General features: G+C 37.9%; 1 protein-coding gene and 1 pseudogene across 3 annotated transcripts in view; both read left to right on the top strand.

The window, feature by feature from the left end:
* Nucleotides 1–1,254: 1,254 nt before the first annotated feature.
* LOC122891088 (ankyrin repeat domain-containing protein 26-like) overlaps nucleotides 1,255–25,970 on the top strand; it is a 127,219-nt gene continuing 102,503 nt past the window's right edge. For all 3 annotated transcript variants that reach the window (XM_044226479.1, XM_044226480.1, XM_044226481.1), the window contains exons 1-7: nucleotides 1,255–1,276; nucleotides 12,786–12,822; nucleotides 17,753–17,828; nucleotides 20,094–20,151; nucleotides 20,258–20,457; nucleotides 24,702–24,822; nucleotides 25,123–25,181. In XM_044226479.1, coding sequence (XP_044082414.1) covers nucleotides 17,823–17,828; nucleotides 20,094–20,151; nucleotides 20,258–20,457; nucleotides 24,702–24,822; nucleotides 25,123–25,181 — 444 coding nt within the window. In that variant the 5' untranslated portion in view covers nucleotides 1,255–1,276; nucleotides 12,786–12,822; nucleotides 17,753–17,822. The remainder of the gene's footprint in view (nucleotides 1,277–12,785; nucleotides 12,823–17,752; nucleotides 17,829–20,093; nucleotides 20,152–20,257; nucleotides 20,458–24,701; nucleotides 24,823–25,122; nucleotides 25,182–25,970) is intronic.
* LOC122891089 lies at nucleotides 12,862–14,348 on the top strand (annotated as a pseudogene).

Genomic DNA, 25,970 nt, shown 5'->3' with positions numbered 1-25,970 from the left:
TATGTGGATAAGTCAGCTGCCAATCTAATATTTTTACCATTTTATGTTACAGACTTCTTTTCCCGGGCTGCTTTCAGGATTTTCTCTGTGTCACTAAGACTTGTAAATTTTACTATCAGTGACGTGGTGTGGTCCTCTTCTTATTGATTTTGAGGGGCATTCTCTGAACCTCCTGAAGCAGTGAGAGCCTCCATTTTTTATTGAACCTCATTAATAGCTTTTTTGATTTCAACTTGGTTAGATTTTAGTTCTTTTATTTCTCCAGAAAGGGCTTTTATATCTCCCGAGAGGGTTTCTCTGATATCTTCCATGTCTTGTTTGAGCCCGGCTAGAACCTTGAGAATTGTCATTCTGAATTCTAGATCTGACATATTACCAATGTCTGTATTGATTAGGTCCCTAGCCTTCGGTACTGCCTCTTGTTCTTTTTTTTGTGGTAAATTTTTCTGCCTTGTCATTTTGTCCAGATAAGAGTATCTGAAGGAGCAAGTAAAATACTGAAAGGGTGGCAACAACCCCAGGAAAATATGCTTTAACCAAATCAGAAGAGATCCCAAATCGTGAGGGGGGGAGAAAGGGGATAAAAAGAGGTTCTAAAAAAAGAAAGAAAAAAAAAGGAAAAAAAAGGAACTAAAAAAAAGAAAACGAATAAAGAAAAATATGAAAGAAAAAAATATATAAATTAGATAAACTAGTTAAAAAATGTTAAATAGGAAAAGGGTAAAAATTTAAAAAAAATTAAAAAAAAATTAAAAAATTTTTAAAACATTAAAAAATTTAGCAAAAGAAGAAAAAAAAATGAAAAAGAAAAAAATTACTTTAACTGCAAGACTAAAAAATCACAGGGAGAAAGCCATGAGTTCCGTGCTTTGCTTTCTCCTCCTCTGGAATTCTGCTGCTCTCCTTGGTATTGAAACTGCACTCCTTGGTAGGTGAACTTGGTCTTGGCTGGATTTCTTGTTGATCTTCTCGGGGAGGGGCCTGGTGTAGTGAATCTCAAGTGTCTTTGCCCCAGGCAGAACTGCACCGCCCTTACCAGGGGCCGGGCTGAGTAATCCGCTCGGGTTTGCTTTCAGGAGCTTTTGTTCCCTGAGCGCTTTCCGTAGAGTTCCGGAGGACGGGAATACAAATGGCGGCCTCCTGGTCTCCGGCCTGGAGGAGCCGAGAGCCCGGGGCCCCACTCCTCAGTGCGCCCTCAGAGAACAGCACCCAGTAACTCCCGTCTGCCTGACCTCCGTCTGCACTCCGAGCTCACTGAGCCTGTGACCGGTTCAAGGTAACCCCAAACTGTGAGCTTACTGTTGGCTCTGTCTCTGTAGCCAGCTTTCCCGCTCCAATACCCGCAAGCTCTGTGACACTCAGACACCCACCATCCTTCTGTGACCCTGCGAGGCCTGAGGTCACGCTGAACCCGCGTGGGCTTCGCCCTGGTTTAGCCTCTGGAGCGATGTCCCTCAGCGGAACAGACTTTTAAATGTCCCGATTTTGTGCTCCATTGCTCCGCCGCTTGCCGGGAGCCGGCCCCTCCCCCCAGGGTCTATCTTCCCATTGCTTTGGATTCACTTCTCTGCCAGTCGTACCTTTCAGAAAGTGGTGGTTTTTCTGTGTCTAGAATTGCTGTTCTTCTTCTCTTCGATCTGCCAATGGATTTGCAGGTGTTTGCACTCTTTAGATAAGCTATCTAGCTGATCTCTTGCTAGTTGAAGTAGTCTCAGCCTGCTACTTCTCTTCCATCTTGACTCCTTCCCGTTAGAGAGAAAGATTTTTAAGTTAGTATGTTTTATACTTCCTCTTTAATCATATTAAAACAAATTGAACTTGTTACGAAAATGGATCTTTAAATTTTTACAAGTGGATTACATTTAATAAATATTATTACATACTGATTTGTCTCATTAAAAAAGGAGCTATCCTTAAAACTGGGAACTCTACAATACTTTCCTGGTACCAGAAACAAATGGCAAAAAATACGAACTGGAAAACTTAGCTAGTATGCAGCAATACCAGTGAGACTGTTTTTTTTTTTCTTTAAAGGTGACCGTCTATGGTACGGGAATCAGAAAAGAAAAGCCTTGAGAAGCATAGGTTGTTTTACATATTGTTGTATCAACAAGATCTCACCATTAACAACTATTTACTAATTTCTCATTAGTAAAAGAGAATGAGATATGTTGACTTTATTAGAACAATCTTTTCTTCCTTTTGTTGCATAATTGTCATGATAGTGTAATTTTTAAAAAATATTTTATTTATTTTACAGAGAGAAATCACAGGTAGGCAGAGAGACAGGCAGAGAGTGGAAGGGAAACAGGCTCCCTGCTGAGCAGAGAGCCCAATGCAGGGCTGTATCCCAGGACCCTGGGATCATGATGAGCCGAAAGCAGAGGCTTTAACGCACTGAGCCACCAAGGCGCCCCGGGATAGTGTAATTTTGTTAGAACATGATACTCAGTTGCCATTAGTAAAGAGATTATCATAATAAAAATTCAGATGGGCAACTGAGGCTCAAGAGATTATAATAAAAGAAGAAAAATGGTTCACAATAACAAAAATGCTACCATTCTCCCTAGGTGTGGCATCTAGTACATTGTACAATCTAAAATGCATGAAGAAACATTTAATTTAGTAGACTTTTATCAAAGAATATCTTTGGGTTGGTTTGGCAATTTACTCGTTTTCATTTGTTCACTTAGCAAATAACTATCAAGTGTCTTTTAGCTACTGTCACTCTGATGGAGAATACAAACATTCAAAAAACACAATCCTTGCCCTCTAGGAATTTGTTAGTATCATTGTCATTTTTATTATTTATTCTATTTTTACTACTTTATTTTTATTATTTAGTTTATTCCGTGCTTACTATGTGCCAGAGTGCCCTAGTGTTTATAATTCTCATTGTTATGTTTTTATTGGTATTTAATATTGAGTCGATAGTATGCAGACTGAGTAGTAAGTTTGCCAGGTATATAAGCAGAAGAACCATGTTTGGCAAAAGGAACGTCCATCAAGATTACATGTTTTGCAGAGGGAACAGCAGTGCGGATGCTCAGATGTATGAGTGAACTTTGGAGCACTTACGAGCAGTTCAGTTTTGCTGGTGCCAAAAGTGTGCTATGGGAATGGTTGGAATGAGTGAATACTTAGCTAAGGCAAGCTAATGAAAGTTTTTCAGTACCATGGAAAGGTGTAGATCTTACCCTGTAGACCTTGGGAAATTTATCAGTTTGAATGCTTTTAGCTGCAAATAACAGGTGACTTATAATAGTGACTAAAACGGGGCCACCTGGGTGGCTTAGTCATTATGCGTTGACTCTTAGTTTTAGCTCAGGTCACAGTCTCATCAGTCATGATACCAAGCCCCACATCCCACAGGGCTCCGTGCTCAGCATGGAGTCTGCTTGACGATTCTCTTCCTCTGCCATTCTCCCATTCATGCACTCTCTCTAGCACGCATTCACTCTCTCTCAAATAAATAAATCTAAAAAAGCAAACCAAACCAAACAGAGACTTAAACAGTAGGAACCAGAATTGTTTTGATGGTTCAGTGATGTCTCCAGGATCCCAGTTGTCTCTTTTTGGCTTTGAGGTTGGCAATATTTTGTATGCCCTTTCCTGATTGGCTAATTAGCAACAGTTTGAGGCATATTCTCACATGACAATATCCAGTGAATGGAAGGACTGTTTTTCTTTATATGCTTCTTTTATTTTTTTTAAAGATTTTATTTATTTATTTGACAGAGAGAGACAGACAGAGAGGGAATACAAGCTGGGGGAAGCGGCAGAGGGAGAAGCAGGCCTCTTGCTGAGCAGGGAGCCTGATGTGGGGCTGGATCCCAGGACCCTGGAATCATGACCCGAGCTGAAGGCTGACACTTAACAACTGAGCCATCCAGGCACCCCTATATGTTTCTTTTAAATAAGAAGAAAACTCAGAGGCTTGCAGCAATTTTCCTCTAACATCTTATAAGCTAGGTTATATAACATGCTTGTTCCTAAACCAGCCACTGGTAAACCAGGTACTGTAATTAGCTTATAATAATCCTTTATTCTTTTGAAGTTGGGGTAAGGCAACCTTCTCCGTGTTTGGGACAATAAATATCCAAATAAAGTTGTGGTTTTCCAGCAAGAATGAAGACTATGACATGGTTATTGGGGAGGGAGCCAGCAGTACTTGATGCAGAGACTCACTGGAGAATATGAAGAAGGGTAACAAGATTAGATTTGAATTAGGGCCTTCTGGTTGTGGCACAAAATAGTGATCACCAAGCTTTTTCTCTAAAGGGCCAGATAGTGAATATTTTAGGCCCTGTGGTTTTTCAACTACAACTACCACTATAGTGTGAAAGCAGCTGTAGCAATACGTAGGTGAATAGCAAGAACCAACCATCTGGTTCTGTAAATAAAGTTTTATGGGGGCACAGGCACATGTGACTGGTCCGACTTGGCCTGTGGCCATAGTTTGGTCACCCCTCATGTGGAGGATAGATTGGGGAAAAACCATGTAAAGAGACTGGAAGATAAAGGACGCAGATATTTCCTTAGTCTAGTATCAGCCCATTATGGAATGTTCACTCCTCTATACTGAAAAAGTCAGGAGGCTCAATTTAATCAATTTACAATGTTGTTCTTTTACTAGGCCTCATGTCTTTCTCATTTCTTAAAAATTTAAAACTTTTAAAAGATTTTATTTATTTGAGAGAGAGCACAAGTGGGGCAGAGGGGCAGAGGGAGAGGGAGAAGCAGACTCCCCATTGAGCAGGGAGCCTAGTATGGGGCTTGATCCAGGACCCTGAGACCATGACTTGAGGTGAAGGCAGACGCTTAACTGAGTCACCCAGGTGCCCCCTTTCTCATTTGTTTTGCGTAAAATATTTTTATTCAATTAAGAAATAACAAAACTAGTTGGTGGCTTTTTTTTCCTTCTGGAAGTCATCAGTTAAGAGCTCATGTTTGTGTAGGGCAGTGGCAGGGGAAATATAAAGCAATGATAGAAAAGAAGTATAGTTAATACAGTTTCATGATTATTGGATGTAGAAAGAGGAAGGGAGGCAGATGCCTGGGTGGCTCAGTCATTTAATAGCTGCCTTCACTCAGGTCATGATCCCAAGGTCCTGGGATAAAGCACCACATTGGGGTCCCTGCTCCATGGGAAGCCTGCTTCTGCCTCTCCCCCTCCCCCTGCTTGTGTTCCCCCTCTCGCTGTGTTTCTCTGTCAAATAAATAAATAAAATATTTATTTATTTATTTATTTATTTTCAGAAAAACATTATTCATTATTTTCTCACCACACCCAGTGCTCCATGCAAGCCGTGACCTCTATAATACCCACCACCTGGTACTCCAACCTCCCACCCCCCCGCCACTTCAAACCCCTCAGATTGTTTTTCAGAGTCCATAGTCTCTCATGGTTCTCCTCCCCTTCCAATTTACCCAAATTCCCTACTCCTCTCTAACGCCCCTTGTCCTCCATGCTATTTGTTATGCTCCACAAATAACTGAAACCATATGATAATTGACTCTCTCTGCTTGACTTATTTCACTCAGCATAATCTCTCCCAGTCCCGTCCATGTTGCTACAAAAGTTGGGTATTCATTCTTTCTGATGGAGGCATAATACTCCATAGTGTATATGGACGCATCTTCCTTATCCATTCATCCGTTGAAGGGCATCTTGGTTCTTTCCATAGTTTGGTGACTGTGGCCATTGCTGCTATAAACATTGGGGTACAGATGGCCCTTCTTTTCACAACATCTGTGTCTTTGGGGTAAATACCCAGGAGTGAAATTGCAGGGTCATAGGGAAGCTCTATTTTTAATTTCTTGAGGAATCTCCACACTGTTCTCCAAAGAGGCTGCACCAACTTGCATTCCCACCAACAGTGGAAGAGGGTTCCCCTTTCTCCACATCCTCTCCAACACATGTTGTTTCCTGTTTTGTTAATTTTGGCCATTCTAACTGGTGTAAGGTGATATCTCAATGTAGTTTTAATTTGAATCTCCCTAAGGGCTAATGATGATGAGCATTTTTTCATGTGTCTGATAGCCATTTGTATGTCTTGATTGGAGAAGTGTCTGTTCATATCTTCTGCCCATTTTTTGATGTGTTTGCCTGTTTCGTGTGGGTTGAGTTTGAGGAGTTCATTATAGATCCTGGATATCAACCTTTTGTCTGTACTGTCACTTGCAAATATCTTCTCCCATTCCGTGGGTTGCCTCTTTGTTTTTTTGACTGTTTCCTTTGCTGTGCAGAAGCTTTTGATTTTGATGAAGTCCCAGAAGTTTATTTTCGCTTTTGTTTCCTTTGCCTTTGGAGATGTATCTTGAAAGAAGTTGCTGTGGCTGATATCAAAGAGATTACTGCCTATATTCTCCTCTAGGATTCTGATGGATTTCTGTCTCACATTGAGGTCTTTTTTCCATTTTGAGTTGATCTTTGAGTACGGCGCAAGAGAATGGTCGAGTTTCATTCTTCTACATATAGCTGTCCAGTTTTCCCAGCACCATTTAATTGAAGAGACTGTCTTTTTTCCACTGTATATTTTTTCCTGTTTTATCAAAGATTAATTGACCATAGAGATGCGGGTCCATATCTGGGCTCTCTACTCTGTTCCACTGGTCTATGTGTCTGTTTTTATGCCAGTACCATGCTGTCTTGGTGATCACAGCTTTGTAATAAAGCTTGAAATTAGGTAACGTGATGCCACCAGCATTATTTTTGTTTTTCAACATTTCCTTAGCGATTCGGGGTCTCTTCTGATTCCATCCATATAAAATTTTTAGGATTATTTGCTCCAGGTCTTTGAAGAATGCCGGTGGAATTTTGATCGGAATGGCATTAAAAGTATAGATTGCTCTAGGCAGTATAGACATTTTAACAATGTTTATTCTTCCGATCCAAGAGCATGGAATGGTTTCCATCTTTTTGTGTCTTCTTCAATTTCTTTCATGAGTGTTCTATAGTTCCTCAAGTACAGATCCTTTGCCTCTTTAGTTAGGTTTATTCCCAGGCATCTTATGGTTCTTGGTGGTATAATAAATGGAATCTATTCTCTAATTTCCCTCTGTATTTTCATTGTTAGTGTATAAGAAAGCCACTGATTTCTGCACATTGACTTTGTATCCTGTCACGTTGCTGAATTGCTGTATGAGTTCTAGTAGTTTGGGGGTGGAGTCTTTTGGGTTTTCCATATAAAGAATCATGTCATCTGCAAAGAGAGAGAGTTTGACTTCTTCATTACCAATTTGGATACCTTTTATTTCTCTCTGTTGTCTGATTGCTGTTGCTAGGATTTCTAATACTATGTTGAATAAGAGTGGTGAAAGTGGGCATCCTTGTCTTGTTCCTGATCTCAATGGGAAGGCTGCAAGCTTTTTCCCATTGAGGATGATATTTGCTGTGGGTCTTTCATAGATAGATTTGATGAGGTTCAGGAATGTTCCCTCTATCCCTATACTTTGAAGCGTTTTAATCAGGAACGGATGTTGGATTTTGTCAAATGCTTTTTCTGCATCATTTGAGAGGACCATGTGGTTCTTCTCTCTTCTCATATTAATTTGTTGTATCACATTGATTGATTTGCGAATGTTGAACCATCCTTGTAGCCCAGGGATGAATCCCACCTGATCATGGTGGATAATCTTTTTAATGTGCTGTTGGATCCTGTTGGCTAGGATCTTTTTGAGAATCTTAGCATCCATATTCATCAGTGATATTGGTCTGAAATTCTCCTTTTTGGTAGGGTCCTTGCCTGGTTTGGGGATCAGGGTAATGCTGGCTTCATAGAAAGAGTCTGGAAGTTTTCCTTCTGCTTCAATTTTTTGAAACAGCTTCAGGAGAATAGGTGTTATTTCTTCTTGGAAGGTTTGGTAGAATTCCCCATGGAATCCATCAGGTCCTGGGCTCTTGTTTTCTGGGAGGTTTTTGATCACTGCTTCAATCTCGTATTAGATATCGGTCTATTCAGGTTGTCGATTTCTTCCTGGTTCAATTTTGGGAGTTTATATTTTTCCAGGAATGCATCCATTTCATCTAGGTTGCTAAGCTTATTGACATATAACTGTTCGTAATAACTTCTGATGATTGTTTCTACTTCCTTGGCGTTAGTTGTGATCTCTCCCTTTTCATTCATAATTTTATGAATTTGGGATTTCTCTCTTTTCTTTTGGATTAGTGTAGCCAGTGGCTTATCGATCTTATTGATTCTTTCAAAAAACCAGCTTCTAGTTTCATTGATACGTTCTACTGTATCTCTGGTTTCTCCCTCATTGATCTCAGCTCTAATCTTGATGATTTCCCTTCTTATGTGTGGAGTTGGTTTGATTTGTTGTTGATCCTCCAGTTCTTTAAGGTGTAGAGACAGCTGGTGTGTTCTGGATTTTTCAATTTTTTTGAGCGAGGCTTGGATGGCTATATATTTTCCCCTTAGGACTGCCTCAAATAAATAAATAAAATCTTAAAAAAGGGAGAGGGAAGAAGAAATCTTAGAAGAGTCATATATTTCCAGGTTGTGCACTAACATTTAACCTGGCCATGAAGAATGAGTAGGACTTTATCGGAGAGCAGTGGGAATAGGGAAGACCAGGTATTTTCTGTATATGTTGAATTTGATGGAATATCCATGTAGTATATTTTCAGTAATTGGATAATTGAATACTAGGAGTTTCTAGCTGGAGATAGAGCATCAAGTTTGGAGGTGCTGATTTGAAATAAACTGATTAGAATTATTAGGCAAAGTCACAGCTTGGACAAAGATTGAGCTTGTCCATGATGGAAAACATATAGAAATAGACGAAGGCCAGTGAATAAAGCCTGGGAATACCAGTATATAAAGTGTGGATGGAGGTGTAAGACTTGGTACAGAAGACTGAGAAGTGGCTGGGGAAACTAAGGAGAGGAATTAGAGGAAATGTTGTTGAAAATTTTGAAAAAAAAATTTCATGGAGTATTAATTGTATCAAATAAAATCACTAAAAAATGTTGGATTTAACTTTTAAAAGTTCTTTGGTGGTAACCTTTTCAAAAGAACCATTTTTGAGTTGTAAGGTCTGTTATTTATGTGACTGGTACATTTTGTGTCCAAATACGGAAAAATAACACATCAAGTAAGGTCCTTCCTAACTTTTTCTAACTGCAGTATCTACCTGGACAGGGTCAAGGGGAAATGGTCTAGCCTTGTGAGTAGACTGGCCAACATTTTTCCATAATTGTCAAAACCTAGGGGTCAAGTGTGAGGAAAAGTGTTGTCTTTCTTACCTGTTTTTTGTAGAGATACTTGAGCTTTTCTTCAAGTCCCTGGTACATTCTCCTGGATGAATACTAGGACAAAAATCTGGAAGCAATAAGCAGGAAGCCACTGTCAGTCCCTTTCTCTGAAATGGAATCATGATGCAGCTGTATTTTGACAGTTTTAAATTTTGATCAGAAATATTTTATACAGACCAGCGGTTTGGGAGAAACTGACCTCTTTTTAAGTATTTTATTGCAGAAAACTAGTATAATATCCAGGAGGAAATATAAGGTGATATGCTGAATATACTAGTTCTCACTTGCTAGGGATTCGGTGTCAGTAAAAAACGTCAGTACTGGAGTATTTTTGTTAGTGCTGTCTCTCTCCATCCTCTTTCATTTGCCTTCTTCTGATATCTCTACTTTTACTGCTCCCTTCTGAATTTCATCTGTAAAGAAAGCAGTAAGGAAAATTGTCTTGGAATCTATCACTATTGGAACACATTTCTACCATATGTATATTTCCTTCTAAGGTAACAGGCTACCCCATCTAAAATGTATTTCATATTTTGTTGTTTCTTATGCTAAACTTCTTTGTACCTGTACCACAGTGACAGAGTTAGTGATGATGTTTAGCCAAGATTGAAAGCATTTTCTGGATTATCAGAAATTTTTACCTGATAACAGTTTTAATGTGACATGATTTTGTATTTTTTCAGAAATTGGTAAACTGTGGCTTAACAAGAATATGTGGCCAATTAGATTGACAAGTTTTTAACCATCTATGTATATAAGATAACTCACTTTGTTTTCCCCCAAATGAGTTCTCTTGATCTCTAAAGATCAAATCCACTATTTTCAGGCTGGAGTGGATAACTCATCCTACATTTTGAATGTAGTATTTCTGAGTTTTTGAGCAGTTTGTCAACAACTGCCATTAATAGGTGAACTGTTTCTAATTCTATAAGAAATTAAGAAAATGAGTGGAAACAAAAAACTCTATAACCAATAGTGTGTTATTGTACTGTGTATGATAGTTATATATTTTTCTATAATTATCCCTTACCTTATCGATTCTTAACTACAATAGAAGTGAAGAAGCCCTATTTAGTTGTAGAAAATTTATGTGACCTTTTAGTTTTCTTATAGGAACTTTTATACTGTAGGACATATTGGTAATCATCAGAATTCTCTTTTTTTCCCAATTAAAATAAAATTGTTGATTGTTTCACATTATTTTCTGACATTATTTCATCTATTCCTTTTATGCCTTTATTCAAATGGATATAGAAATACAGCAGTCTCCCAGGCAAATACTAAGAAAAACAGATTCAAGGAAAGGTGTTCTGTGAAATAACCTTCTAACTGTAATCGTGTCTTAAAACATCAACCTTAATCATAAAAATTGCATATGATGCATTGGTATTAGAGGCTCCCAAAATGACACCCAGATGTGGTTATTCACTGGAAGAACTCACATGTCTCAGCATATTTGGATGCATGCCTGTGGTTTATTATGGTGAAATGATACAAAGCAAAATCAGCAGAGAAAAGGTGCATGGAGTAAAGTCTAGAGGAAGTCAAGTGCAGGCTTCTAAGAATCCTCTGCCTATGGGTGTGCTAAATTCCTCCAGCATTAAATCACAACAGCTCATGTGAGATGTTGTCTGCCAATACAGGAATCTTATAGATACTCAGTGCCTGAAGTTTTCTTTCTTTTATTTTTTTTAAAGATTTTATTTATTTATTTGACAGAGAGAAATCACAAGTAGGCAGAGAGGCAGGCAGAGAGAGAGAGAGAGAGGGAAGCAGGCTCCCTGATGAGCAGAGAGCCTGATGCGGGACTCGATCCCAGGACTCTGAGATCATGACCTGAGCCAAAGGCAGCGGCTTAACCCACTGAGCCACCCAGGCGCCCTGCCTGAAGTTTTCTTTAAGTGATAATCATGTAGGCATCTTCTCCCTAGCATATATCAAAATTTTGGTTCCCAGAAGCAAATCAAGTAATAAGTACTTGATAAATCACCTGGTTTGTACCAACACTTAGCAGTCTCAATGGATACCTTTTGTTTTTTTCCTTCACAGTAAATAGACCTTATTTTTTACAGCATTTTCAAGTTCATTGCAAAATATAGCAGAAAGTACAGGGAGTTTCCATTTACCGCATGTTCCTCTTCACGCGTAGCCTTTCTTGTTGTTAACATCCTGAACCACAGTGGTACATTGTTATATTTATATTAGCTCATCTTTATCATCCACAGTCCATAATTTACATCAGGGTTCATTCTTGGTGTTATACATTCTATGGGTTTTAACAAATGTGTGATGACATGTATCTATCATGTGGTATCACATAGAATAGTTTCACTGCCTTAAAAGTTCTCTGTGCTGCGCCTGTTCCCCTTGTCACAACCCTTATCTCTTAACTTAAAAAGTTTTACTTTTACCAGAATGTCATATAGTTGCACTCATACAGTGGATATCTTTTTGAATGTTTAAAAAATTAAAATTCCGAGGTAATTGAATATAGTGATTCAAGATAATCTTTGTCCTTTGTTATGTTCATCAGTGTAGGATCTGATGACATATGCCTTACAGACTGAAAAAGTGTGATTTCTACAGACGTTTGTCACATAGTGGGGAAGGTTGAGAACAATGACGTCATATCCTGCTACCTAGCACTAGTCTTTGGTACCATTCTGGTCTAAGATGTGGATCCAGATAGACTCTCCAGCAATGAAAGTAGGTTGTCTCAAGAGGTTATACTTTATAGAACCAGAATCACTAAAATCGCTAAAAGCTTTTATATTTACCTTGCAATTGGAAATAAGACCAGAGAGAGTCTGTTTACTATATTTTTAAAAAATTTATTTATTTGACAGACAGAAATCACAAGTAGGCAGAGAGGCAGGCAGAGAGAGAGGGGGATGCAGGCCCCCGCTGAGCAGAGAGCCCAATGCAGGGCTCGATCCCAGGACCCTGAGATCATGACCTGAGCTGAAGGCAGAGGCTTTAACCCACTGAGCCACCCAGGTGCCCCTGTTTACTATGTTTTGCCATGCTGCAAAGTAGCGTGGCTGTAGACCAAACTTTGTGATGAGGTGTTTCACCCCAAACTTAAGAGCCCCTGCTGGAGATCTGGAGAAGTTCTGTTGTGTTACAGCAAAATAAGTATAGTCTCTTTTAACTGCGCCTCATAGTGAAAGTCCTGAAGAATCCAGAAGAATCCTGACATTGTCAGTCTATGATGATGATTGTGCTAATGACACGATTTTCTGTCAGTCTCAAGGGTTTGGTTAAAATTGTGGTCATTATAAACATCCACTTGTAGGTATCAAATTCTGATGGATACCATTCTTTTCTTCCATTTGGTAAATGTAGAGGAGAAAGTAAGATTTCTTAGTGAGTTAACTGCCTACCAATAGTATAATTAATATTCACTCCAGTGTGGTTGCCAGGTATGGTCCCGAAGAATACTTTTTAACACATCAGTCTTACACTTTGAATATTCTGTATTTTTCTGTTGTTGATTTAAAATGTACTTTGCTTTTTTCTCTAGTGGCGAATAAGACTTTTGAAGAAGACTCTTTAAGCAGGTAGGATTTTTGTGGGTTTTTTTTTTTTTTTTACAAATTCTGTGTTAACAAGGGAATGCAGAGCAAAGCATTTGTTGAGAGTTCTACTGTGTGCTAGGCACTATATTATATGCTTGACATTTACTTTACTTATATAGTCATTACAATAGCATCACAAAGTAGATGTGCTGTTACAGCCTATTTTTTTTATGAATTAGTCTTCTGTGGTTCAGCAATGTTGATTAATTGACCTATGATCCTATAGTTAAAGAGTAGCAGACCCAGAAACTGCCACTGCTGGTAACAAGAGCTTGAACGCTGTGAATTTTCAGTCTTAGAGGGGGCCACGGTGCCCCCCATGAGGCATAAGAAACTAGTCAGTTACTCACAGTTTGAAAATTCTTGCAGTGATGATGACTTTTTTTCTGCAACCACACCTTTGAATAAGAAGCCCAGAACAGCACCAAAGGAGTTAATACTAGAAACAAGGAAACTGAAACTGAAGAATCTCCAGAAAGAAGATATCCCACTGCAAGAGAAAACCCCTAAAAAAGGATGGCTTTAGGTGAGGAACTCTACCAGCGAGACTTAGAAGTGGCGCCAGCTTTATCAGTGAAGGAACTTCCAGCCGTCACCATTAATGTGGGAGAGGCTCGAGACAGAAAAATGTGCCAAAAATGCCAAAAAAAATGTGGCAGCAGCGAAATTGGGACAATGACTAATCCATCTCTCCGATTGCAGTGTAGCCAGTGATGATTTAGATTGGGATAAGCTTACCGAGGGAGATGATGTGTGCGGTGCTCAAGGGAAAAGAAAAGCAGCATCAAAAGCTGTGGTACAGCAGAGGAAGAGTCTTTCGGAAGGCAGTCATGGCGGTAGTGCTGACAACTCTGAACCAAGCCACTGGTGGAGAGTCTGAGGATGAGTCTGATTTTAGGGAGAGTGAAGATGATGATGCGAACTTCACTCTGGGAGAAAATAAAGTGGAAGAAATTAAAAGGAAAGAAGTGAAGGTAGAAATCCCCAGTTGAAAAAAAGGAGAAGAAACCTACATCCAAACGTGATCCAAAGTCACTTTGGAAGTGACTTCAGGAGACTGTGCTCCAACTGCCCTGAAATCAGAATCTCAGCCTTCACCAAAAAAGGCTTTATCAGTGAAGAGGCCATTCGGAAACCATTACAAATATGCAAACCTTCAGCTGGAAGCAGAATACCTAAGTAGATGCCACCAGCGCTGTCTGGAAGCAGCAGCAGCAGCAGCAGCAACAGCAGCAGGAGCCCACTGGCAGGGGTGTCTGTTACGTCTTCAAATCAGAGTCTCTGCCTGGCTTGCCCAGATTAGCACAAGTGAAACCTTTGCATCCAAATGCTGCTAGTAGCTGAGTGTGGTTGTCAACAAAGGTTTGATTAAGAGAATAAGAGTTTTACAAGTGTGTTTATATTTGAATTGTGTTTCTGTTTAAGGAGGGTATCATAATATAAAGGAATCCTTTAACGTAAAAAAAAAAAATGAGTAGTAGACCCATGATTTGACTGTCAGCCTGCGTGACTCCCACATTGATTCTTTTGTCCCTTAGCAGCACTGGGGTTAAGCTACAGATCCTAGTCAGATCAACTCAGAGAGTCAAATTTAGTTATGTGTTTATTGATTTAGAGTTTTCCTCAGAAACCAGGTTAGTCCAAGCATTTGTCCTAATATATTTGACAACTAGTGATAACTAGGGGTAATTAGTGCAGTGGCAACTAGTCTCTTGTTTTTACTGTCAAAGATTTTAGGATGGCTCTCATTATCTATGGCCATAGTACATAGCTTTTACATAAGCAAGACCTAATCAGGCAAGTTCTTAGATATAGAGATGTCTGCTCTCCTTGAGATGAATGCTTTTTCCAGAAGTGATGGATATGTAATCTAGGTGTAGGCCATGATACGTTAATTAATTTTATCATCTATTTAGAGGATATTTCTAAATGATTCCTGTTTACTGACTTCCCCGTCTAGTTTTCCCTTTAGGCTAGTTCCTTTGACCAGTTCCCTGAAGTTTTTTCTTTTTTTGTAGATTTTTTTTCCTTTTCTCCATTGACTTTTCTTGTTCTTTTTTTTTTTTCTTTCTTCTCTGCTTTTCTTGGTGTTTTCTTTTATTCCATTAACTTTTTCCCTTTCTGCCAGCTAAGTATTTTCTGCTTTTCTATAGACAAAATCAAAAGCACATAGAATTTCAGGATTTTAGGGCATCTTAGAGATGAATTAATCAAAATGCCCTCTGGTACTACAACCTGTGTTTAACATCCTCACCAAGTGATTATTTAAATGGAGAATTTGAAATGCAAAAGAGATTAAAGTGACTTACTTGGATATGATAAGTGACAGAAATGAGATTTACATTCAGGTTTTTTCCTTTTTTTCTCATCTTAATAGGTGAATATTTTAATAATAGAAAGATGGGGAGTGGGTCTAGTGAGCACAGTGAAGGTACGTAAGGAAGGAATTGGCAGGAGAGGTCGAGTTTCAAGAATAACAACACTGGGTTGGATAGGAATAAGCATTTTAGAAAGGATGTCAGAATATTTGGGCTTATGATAAGTTAGATCACGATGTATTACAGAAATGAAGGATACACACACACAGAAAGGAATGAAGGACACAGGATATTGGGAGTTGTTTAGAAAAGCATATTAAAATAGAGGTTTCAGGAGAATCATGAGCAGTTTTTTTTTGTTGGTTGGTTGAATTGAATGAACTAGCATAGTTGAGAGGTATTAAAATCATTTGAGCCACGGGGAAGGCTTTTTACAGCATATAGGAATGTGATACCATCTACTTCCAGCCCAATCTTGGCTTAGATCCTCTCGAGTAATGGGGGAATGGAGATTCGGAACTACACAGATATATGGCCCAAGGTAGGGGTCTCCTCACTCCACCTCTTTTTCTAATTCTCTGATGTCCTTCCCATGTACATGTAGGGTTTGGTGGGCTAGGACTGGCTGTCAAATCAGTAACAGAGCTTCATTTGGGTAGTTGGTAACATGTCTACATTGAGATGATTACATGGATGACTGAAAGTCTGTTTAGCTTGTCCTCCAGGAGCAGGAAATGGCTCCTACTCTTGGCCATTTGATGCTATGCTTGTTTTGGGAATCTGCTTTCATAGGCTAAAGAGGGTACCACTGAGCCCTACAATAGAATGATCTAAGAGCTCACAGAAAGAAAATATTAGGCCGTGTATAGGGAAATAGAGGTACAGCTACCAGGACTCTATTTTTATAGCAGTCTCTCTTCTTGGGTATCTCAGTGCTTATGAAGGCTATTAAGGTCTTGCTAGTTCATATAGACCTAAATAAGGCAGGACCTGTGTAGGGAAAAAGCTGGACCCTATAGTTTTTAATCTCTCTGGGAACAGTATTCCCACTAATAACATAAATTTGTTCTTTAACATGTGTATATTTGTTTGTTTATTTATTTAAATTGAAGCATAGTTGATCCATAATGTTACATTGTGTTTCAGGTGATTTAAGAACTCTGAATGTTACACCATGCCTACCACAAGCGTAGCTACTATCTCTTACTGCATGATGCTATTACAGTACCCTTGACTGTATTCTGTATGCTGTACTTGTATCCCTGTGACTTACTATAACTGGAATCCTGAACCTCCCATTCCCCTTTACCCACTTTGTCCATCTTCCCATCCTGTTCTCTTTTGGCGATACAGAATTCTCTGTATTTCTGGATCTGTTTCTGTTTATTTTTGCTTTTACTCTCTTGCCTCAGGAGCAGTAAAAGCAAAAACAAACTGTTGGGACTGCATCAAAATCAAAAGCTCTACACAGTGAAGGGATCAATCCACACAATGAAAAGGCAACCTATGGAATAGGAGCAGATATTTGCAAATGACATAGCCAATAAAGGGTTAGTATACAAATAAAAAGAATCGATAGAGCTCAGCACCCAAAACACAACCCAATTTAAAAATTATCAGAAGACACGAACAGACATTTTTCCAAAGAAAACACACAATGAACAACAGGCACCTAAGAAGATACTCAGCATCACTCATTATCAGGGAAATGGAAATCAAAACTACAATGAGATACCACTGCCTACCTGTCAGAATGGCTAAAATAAAAAAACATAAATAACAGTGTTGGCAATTATGTGGAGAAAAAGGAATCCTCTTGGATTATCGGTGGGAATGCAAACTAATGCAGCCACTGTGGAAACAGTATGGAGTTTCCTCCAAAAGGTAAAAACTGAACTACCCTACAATCCAGGAATCACACTATTGGGTATTTATCCCCCAAAATATGAAAATACCAATTTGAATGGATACATGTACCCCTATGGTTACTACAGCATTAGTTACAATAGTCAGCCCGAGTGTCCATTGAGAGATGGATGAATAAAGAAGAAGTGGCACATATATATACAATGGAATATTCAGCCATAGAAAAGAATGAAATTTTGCCATTTGCAGTGAAATAGAGGGAACTAGAGAGTATTATGCTAAGTGGAGTTAAGTCAGAGAAAGACAAATACCATATGACTTCACTCATATGTAGAATTTAAGAAACAATAGAAATGAGCAAAGAAAAAAAACAACAAAAAACGAGAGACAGACAACCAAGAAACTGACTCTTAACCATAGAGAACAAGTTGATGGTTACCAGAGGGGAGATGGGTGGGGGAACAGGTGAAATAGGAGCTAGGGGTTAAGGAATGCACTTGTCGTGATGAGCACTTGGTGATGGAATTACCAAATCATTATATTGTATACATGAAATAATGCAGCACTGTGTGTTAATGATACTGGAATTAAAATAAAAACTTAATAACAAAAACAGAGGCTAAAGTTCAATTACATCAAGAAACTTCATTCAATAAATAAATAGATGACTTTTCACTTGATTCTTCTTTTTCATTAACTTGTTTTTGTTGTATATTTTTGCTCTAAAGTATTTCCGTTAAACCTGGTGATGATAATGCTTCATGGCCTACATCAGATGATGAAGATTTAAGTTTGAATATGAAGGTAATGTACTCTCTTGTGAAATTAATTTTTCTGCTCTGAATGTAGTTTTGTGTATTATTTACTCTTAAAATTTAGCAGTGGCCTGCCTATCATCATTTTATGTTTGAAGTGGAAAGTTGGTCAGAACAAACCATTTTATAGAAATATGACAAGTTGAATTTTTTTTAACTCTGTTAAATATCAAAGGTAGAAAGAATGGGCTGGAAATATATAATGACGGGAAAATTATATTGGGAAAAGCTTTCCCATGATGGAGGAAATATGACATTTGGTCAAGGATAAGGATTCTTACTCTGAGTTTTAAATGATCTTATCATGACTTTTCTTTTCCTTTCTCTTTTTCTCTTTATCTCTCTCTTTCTTTTCTTCTAACATGACTTTTATAATACTCATGCCTAAATGAATCTTTAGTGGACCCAGTTATTTATTACAGATTGTTTTTTCTTGGACATTTTTTATTTTGGTAGCATACAGTTTTATGAAAGAAGTTTTTTTTTTTTTCGCTATTTCTATCCCTTGTTCTACATTTAGACCAAAATAAGATTGGAAATTGAGGAAATTTAGAAATTTAAATTTCCTAAATTTATATTGCAAAGGCATTCTACTGTGTTTTCAAAATAATTCCATAAAGAGTATAGTTAAAACTCTTTATCTAAGTGAAGAATACATGTTTTGCCTAAAATAATAATTAACACTAGAAGCAGAGGCTTTTCATACCCATATGGTAAAATGTCTAATTTCAGAAATCTTTTATATTAGTTTTTTTTTAAATATCTACTCATAATCTTTGTATCAGATTCTAAGATTCAAACTTCTAGTCACTTTATATTTATTTAAATATTCATGTTAAAGCTCCTGCATCATTATAAGCTATTGGGTGTTAGGAAACATAATTGTGCATCTCCTGGAACACCTAGAATAAAATCTTGCTTGAAGAAGCAATTTTAATATTTTTTGAATGTGAATTAATGAGCAGACAGATGGAATTCTGTATAATGGAATGTTATAAGTAATGTAATGTGCATAATGTGTCATAATTAAATATAAAAATTTTTTTAAATACATAATTTAAAAATTTATATTCCCTTTCATGTTTAGGATTTATAAGTGCAAATGAATTATGTTGAGGAAATAAATAAATGAGAAAGAAGCTTACAATCTATTTTTTACTATCCTTTAATTGTGAGCTTAGAATTTTAGATAGAGAGTCTATCTTTTTTCTCCTGTATTTTTTTCCTGCTTTGTTGAAGATTATTTGACCATAGAGTTGAGGGTCCATATATGGACTCTATTCTGTTCCACTGGTCTATGTGTCTGTTTTTGTGCCAGTTCCATGTGTTCATCATCATTAGCCATCAGAGAGATTCAAAGCAAAAACACATTGAGATACCACCTTACACCAGTTAGAATGGCCAAAATCAACAAGACAGTAAACAACAAGTGTTGGAGAAGATGTGGAGAAAGGGGAACCTTCTTACAGTGTTGGTGGGAATGCAAGTTGGTGCAGCCACTTTGGAAAACTGTGCTACCCGATGACCCTGCAGTTGCACTGCTGGGTATTTACCCCAAAGATACAGATGTAGTGAAAAGAAGGGCCATCTGTACCCCAACGTTCATAGCAGCAATGGCCACAGTCGACAAACTGTGGAAAGAACCAGGATGCCGTTCAGCGGAATGGATAAAGAAGATGTGGTCCATATACATTATGGAGTATTATGCCTCCATCAGAAAGGATGAGAACCCAACTTTTGTATCAACATGGACGGGACTGGAGGAGATTATGCTGTGTGAAATAAATCAAGCAGAGAGAGTCAATTATCATATGGTTTCACTTACTTGTGGAGCATAAGAAATAACATGGAGGACATAGAGAGATGGAGAGGAGAAGGGAGTTGAGAGAAATTGGAAGGGGAGAAGAACCATGAGAGACTATGGACTCTGAAAAACAATCTGAGGGTTTTGAGGGGGCGGGGCATGGGAGGTTGGTTGAGCCTGGTGGTGGGTATTAAGGAGGGCACGTATTGCATGGAGCACTGGGTGTGGTGCATAAACAATGAGTTTTGGAACACAGACATCTCTCATAATCCTCACCCCATGAGAAAATGTAGGCTAGTAAATGGCAGAACTGAGATTTGAATCTACATTTGAATGATTCCAAAACCCATGTTCTTTGTGTAATGGTTCTCATTTGACAATGGTGAATATTATAGTTATTTTACCAAATGTGTTATTTGTAATCCTTAATACTATTAATTTTTTTTCCAGAATACCTCAAAACCAAACTTAAGAAAACTAATGAATGCTTCTCAGCTTTTCAAGAACTGTAAGCTGTTTGAAGACTTGTTATGCACTGATTTTTGTCCATTCTTGTGCTGTCACTTGAAATTACAGATATTTTCATATACTCTTTATTTTGTTTTTTTACTAAGTGGAAATAGAACTTGGACTTGTATCACCGGGAGATAAAACTTTATTTGAGGATGATCATTCTGAAAACAAATGTGAAGATACAGTTGGTGTTCCTTCCAAACCATCTGTTGACATCTGTGACTCTTCTCCTCCTGCTTTGCCATCACCTGATTCTATTCTAAAACCTCCTTTCACATTGTTAGGCCTTGGTCCTTCAAAGGTAAGTTGTTTCATTTTAAACTTTTCCCCTATGTTTTTTTCATATTTTATCCTCTTGATCCTTCTAATGAAAAGAATCTTAGGAAGAAATGGAAGTCCTCAAGATCATAAGAGAAAACAGTGTCATACTGGTAGAGAGGTAATTGGATTGAGATTTATAAAGGTTGGTGGGAGTGAACAGTTCTTAGGTATGCCATTATGGAAGGAAAGAATTACAGAGCAACTGGAAAGAACAGCTATAGATGGAATATGAAGATGAGGGAGGAGGTGAAGGGAAAGAATTCATTTAAGAAGGGCTAGATGACTGTAAAGCTTGCAGAGTTGAGAGAGATTATTATAAAAACACAATAGCAGTTGTGGGGCTACGGGAGAGCAGATACTCTACATTATAAAATATGGTAGAAATTATTTTAAGTGCAAATTAAGAAAATGAAGTCAGGTAATAAAAAAAATGCTCACTCCTCTGAATGACTTACAGTTTATTTCTATGAAGAAGTGGAAGAAAATTTTATTCTTTCTTTTCAGTTGATAAGGTGTGATATTGTATATTTAATTTAGCAAAACCTGTGTTTATAGATAATGCAAAGTGAAATCTGTTTTAGGCCTTAATCAGATTTATTATGAATTTTGAATTTTGGCCATTATCCTTTTTTTAAAAAGATTTTATTTATTTTTCTGTGTGTGTGAGAGAGAGTATAAGAGCAGGGGGAGGGGCAGTGGAGAAGCAGACACCCTACTGAGTAGGGAGCCTGATGCAGGACTCTATCCCATGACCCTGGGATAATGACCTGAGCTGAAGGCAGATGCTTAACCAATTGAGCCAACCAGGTGCTCTTTCTTGTGGTTTCTAATTTATTTACTGTGTGGTATAATCTTGGAAAGTTTTAGATCTTTTTGAGAATAAAGAGAGGAGATAAGTAAACACCTTATGTAGTCTTTTCATTACTTAAAACTGAAATTTATGACTATGTAAGTGAGGTTCTTAATCTTTATCCATTAATTGAAATAAATTTTAAGCTGCAATACTCTTAAAGAAAAAATATAAAAAATTTTTAAAAGATTTTATTTATTTATTTGACAGACAGAGATCACAAGTAGGCAGAGAGGCAGGCAGAGAGAGGAGTGGGGGGAAGCAGGCCCCCTGCTCAGCAAAGAGCCTGATGTGGGGCTCAATCCCAGGACCCTGGGATCATGAGCTTAGCTGAGGGCATAGGCTTTAACCCACTAAGCCACCCAGGTGCCCCTAACATCTTGTTTTTTGATTCTGATTTATTTTTAATTGTATCTGCAATAGACACATCCACACACATCAAATGAATGAACTCACAATTTATAGTCTTTTTCCTAATATGAACTAGTTATCATTATAGAATCATAAGGAAGGAAAGTTTGCTAACAGAGTATACAGAATTATTTCTGGAAGATGATTTTTACTTTTTCAAATATCTCCAACAGTGGATACATTTTATATTATCAGGAACTTTAGTATTCATAGCTATTAGTTTTGGGGGGTTCTTTTTAAATTTAAAAAATTTTAAGTAATCTCTATACCCAGCATGGGGCTTGAACTCACAACCCTGAGATCAAGAGTCACACTCTCTTCCCACTAAACCAGCCAGGAGCTCCCATAGTTGTTAAATTTAACACGTGAATTCTTTCATATCTGAAATTCAGAAATACTGGTGATTTTATTTATTTATTTATTTATTTATGTCCCTTTCTTCTTTCCTCATGTGAATATTGGGTCCTGCTTGTAATGACACATGTATTTGGAGACTTTAAAATCTTCAACTTGGATGATCATGATTATTTTTTAATACTAGATTCTTTCTCTGGTCATTAACTACTGGTAAAATAGGCTGTTCACAGTGGAATAAGAAAACAATGTGAATTTTAAAATAGAGTTTTGTATTTTCTCATATATCATAGTAGTACTTAAAAATGCCTCAGAATTTTAAAATCCCATATTTCTTTTATATAATACATCTTTTAAGATTAATTTTTAAAAATGAGTATTCTTACAAAAATCTTGGTGTTTTGCAGTCAAATCTTTATTAATCTTTTTTTTAAATTTTTATTTATTTATTTGACAAGCAGAGATCACAAGTAGGCAGAGAGGCGGACAGAGAGAGAGGTGGAGGCAGGCTCCCTGCTGAGCAGAGAGCCCGATGCTGGGCTTGATCCCAGAACCCTGGGATCAAGACCTGAGCTGAAGGCAGAGGCTCAACCCACTGAGGCACCCAGGCACCCGATATTTATTTTTTTAACATCATGAGTAATGTCATTTTTCCTACTCCAAATGTATTTGTCTAGAACTTTCTTCATAAGTCTTCTGGGTGCTTTGGGATATCTGGGTGGCTCAGTCAGTTAAGCATCTATCTTTGGTTCAAGTTGTGATCCCAGGGTGCTGGGATTGAGTCCTGCATTGGGCTTCTTGTTCAGCGGGGAGCCTGCTTCTCTTTCTGCCTGCCCCTCCCTCTCCTTGTACTCCCTGTCTCTGACAAACAAATAAATAAAATCTTAAAAAAAGAAAAAGGCTCCAGGGTGCTTCAAATTTGGTAAGTCCCAGATTGAAGACATTGTTTCTGACGCTTTCTTCTTCCCTGACTTTTTGTAATCTGCTCTGTCATTTGTTTTCCCCATCCTAGTAGATAGCACCACTGAAATACTGAAGTAGGAAAAATCCTGGACTCCAAACTTCCCTGAAATTACTACCTCCAGGGGCACTTCGGTGGCTTGCTCAGTTAAGCATCTGACTGTTGGTGTTGCTCAGGTCATGATCTCAGGGTCCTGGTATGAAGCCCCTGGTCAGGCCCCATACTGAGCAGGGAGTCTATTTGAGGATTCTCTCTCTTCCTCTTCCTCTGCCCCTCCACCTGCATGCACACCCTCTCCTTCTAAATATAAATAAATTAAATCTTTTAGAAAAAAATCATCATATCTCTACCTCTGAAACCAATAATACATTATATGTTAATTAATTGAATTTAAATTAGAAAAAGGGGCACCTGGGTGGCTCAGTCGATTACGGGTTTGCCTTCAGCTCGGGTCAGGATCTCAGGGTTCTGGGCTTGAGTCCCTCGTTGGGCTCCTTGCTCAGCGAGGAGTCCTGCTTCTCTCTCTGCCTGCTGCTCTTCTTGCTTGTGCTCTCTCTGAAAAATAAATATAAAAACTTTAAAAAATATTAAAAAGCAAAAAAAAGAAAAAACCACATTCAGTTACTCTCTCCATTCACTATTTTGTATCTGCTGCCCATTTTTCATATCTTAATATAATTCCCTCTCTCCCTCTCTCCTATAATTTTGAAATCCTCTTCTGGCTTGGGTTCATTTTTTTTATTCAAAGATTTTATTTATTTACTTGACAGACAGATCACAAGTAGGCAGAGAGGAGATGAGAAAGCAGGCTCCTCACTGAGCAGAAAACCTGATGCAGGGCTCGATCACCCACATCATGGATCATGACCTGATGATCCCTGAGCCAAAGGCAGAGGCTTTAACCCACTGAGCTACCCAGGTGCCCCTTGGGTTCCTTTTGTTCATCTCTACATTGCTGTCATATTGACCTTTCTAGAATATATTTGTGGGGTTCCTTTATGTTCATTTCTACATTGCTGTCAGAGTGATCTTTCTAGAATATATTTGTGGTGATGTAACTCCTCTGCTTCTTTAGTGGATGCCCATTACCTGAAGGAGAAAGTTTATATTCCAGCCTCACACTTGCCTTTTTTGTTTCAGTCCTGGTTTTCCAATTCTATCTCTCTATCCCACTCCCCAAAATTGTGTTCCACTCTCTATCCCACTCCCCCAAATTGTGTTCCAGTTTTGCCACCTTCTGTAGCTATCGTCACTTACTGTGTTATTCCATACGTCATCCTTTTGCTCATTCTACCTTTTCTAGAATACCCTTTACACTGTCTTTGTGTAGTCTCTCTCTCAAGATACAGCCCTACCTTTGCAGCATTTCCTGAGCTTCCCATATACAACTGTTTTCCCCTTTGTGCCTTCACTGTGCTTTATTCACTTCACCTGTAGAACTAGTAAATGATACACTTCTGTTCTTATTTTTGTCCATCTCTACCCCTACAAGTATACATGGCAGTCTCTTTTATTTATATTTCCAGCTTCTCCCTGGATAGTGCCTATGACTTGACGGACGCATTTGTCTTTCTGAGTGAGTGGGTGAGCACATGAATTGATGTGATGTTTTCTGAAGTCGAGTTTTTGTTTTGTGTTGTTTTTATAGGAAGGAGAGGAGCGGCCAGAGATTGGAACAAAGGACGATGGTATCACTGAAAGTGTTCCACAAGCACCAACAGCTAATGACTGTTTGACTTCTGCTGACAGGGCAGAAGATGATAGACATGGTAAGTTAGTGAACATCTCCACATTTTTTTCTAGGCTTAAATGCTAGTATAAAAAATATCACAGTATGTAGATCCAGTTATGTTCCCCATTTCATTAAGATATTTTTCTTTTTCTTTTTGCTGTCTTTCTTTTTAAGTATACCAGCTTTTTCTTCCTGAAAATTCTTCAACCCTCTGAAAATCTTTACTGCTTTTACTTTTATTTTATTGAAGTATTCATGAAGGGGGGATAGGCTTGTATATACGTTTAAAATTCATAATACAAGTTCTCATTAATGTATCTGTGACTGTATTTTATAGTTATGCTGTCAGCATTAGGGTTCTCAGAACAAAATGAAGAATCACCTTGGGATTCTGAGGTACCGTTTTATTATTATTTTAAAATAAAAGCAAGGAGTGATTTTAAAACGTAAAAGGGATGCTTAGACTTTACTCACTCATCTCTACATTTGCCCATAAAAACTATTTCCTTATACTTTTTATCTGTAATTGATAAAATATTTATGTGCTAAATATAATAATCCAGCATAATACAGTTCTATTAATTTACAAACTAAACCTAATAAAACTGTGTAGTATTAATGCAGAAAACGGAGGCTTAGACGTGATAAGGAATTAGTTTGTGTTTTGAAATTAAGTTATCTAAATAACCAAGAATTACTGCAGGCCAGCTTATGGCCAGATATATGATTCTGTGGTGTATATGGATGTGCAAAACTCCTAATGAGATCTAGAAAGAGTTTGGATTTTAGTTTTTCACAAGTTGGAATTGGAAAAGATGATGCCTGGGACTTGAAAGTGTATCTATCTGTCTGTCTATCTATCTATCTGTATGTATGTATATGTATATTTTAAAAATATTTTGTGTATCTATGTAGTTGAGAGAGAGAGTTAGTGAGTGGGAGGGAGAGGGAGAATCTGAAGCCGACTCCAGTCTGAGCACAGAGCTCAACTGAACCATGGGGGGCCCCTGAAACTATTATATTTGGATTGTTAAGTAGATTTACAAGGAGCATTGTGATTATAATAAAAATTATAATAATATAATGGTATTAGTGGTATTATTACCACTGGTTTAGTGGTGTTTTATTTATTTTTAAAAAGATTTTATTTATTTATTTGAGAGAGAGAGAAAGGGAGCATGAGCC

Source organism: Neovison vison, chromosome 12, assembly GCF_020171115.1.
Source record: "Neovison vison isolate M4711 chromosome 12, ASM_NN_V1, whole genome shotgun sequence".
Taxonomy (NCBI): domain Eukaryota; kingdom Metazoa; phylum Chordata; class Mammalia; order Carnivora; family Mustelidae; genus Neogale; species Neogale vison.
Note: the sequence above shows the minus strand (reverse complement) of the source record. Positions and strands in the feature narration are given on the sequence as shown.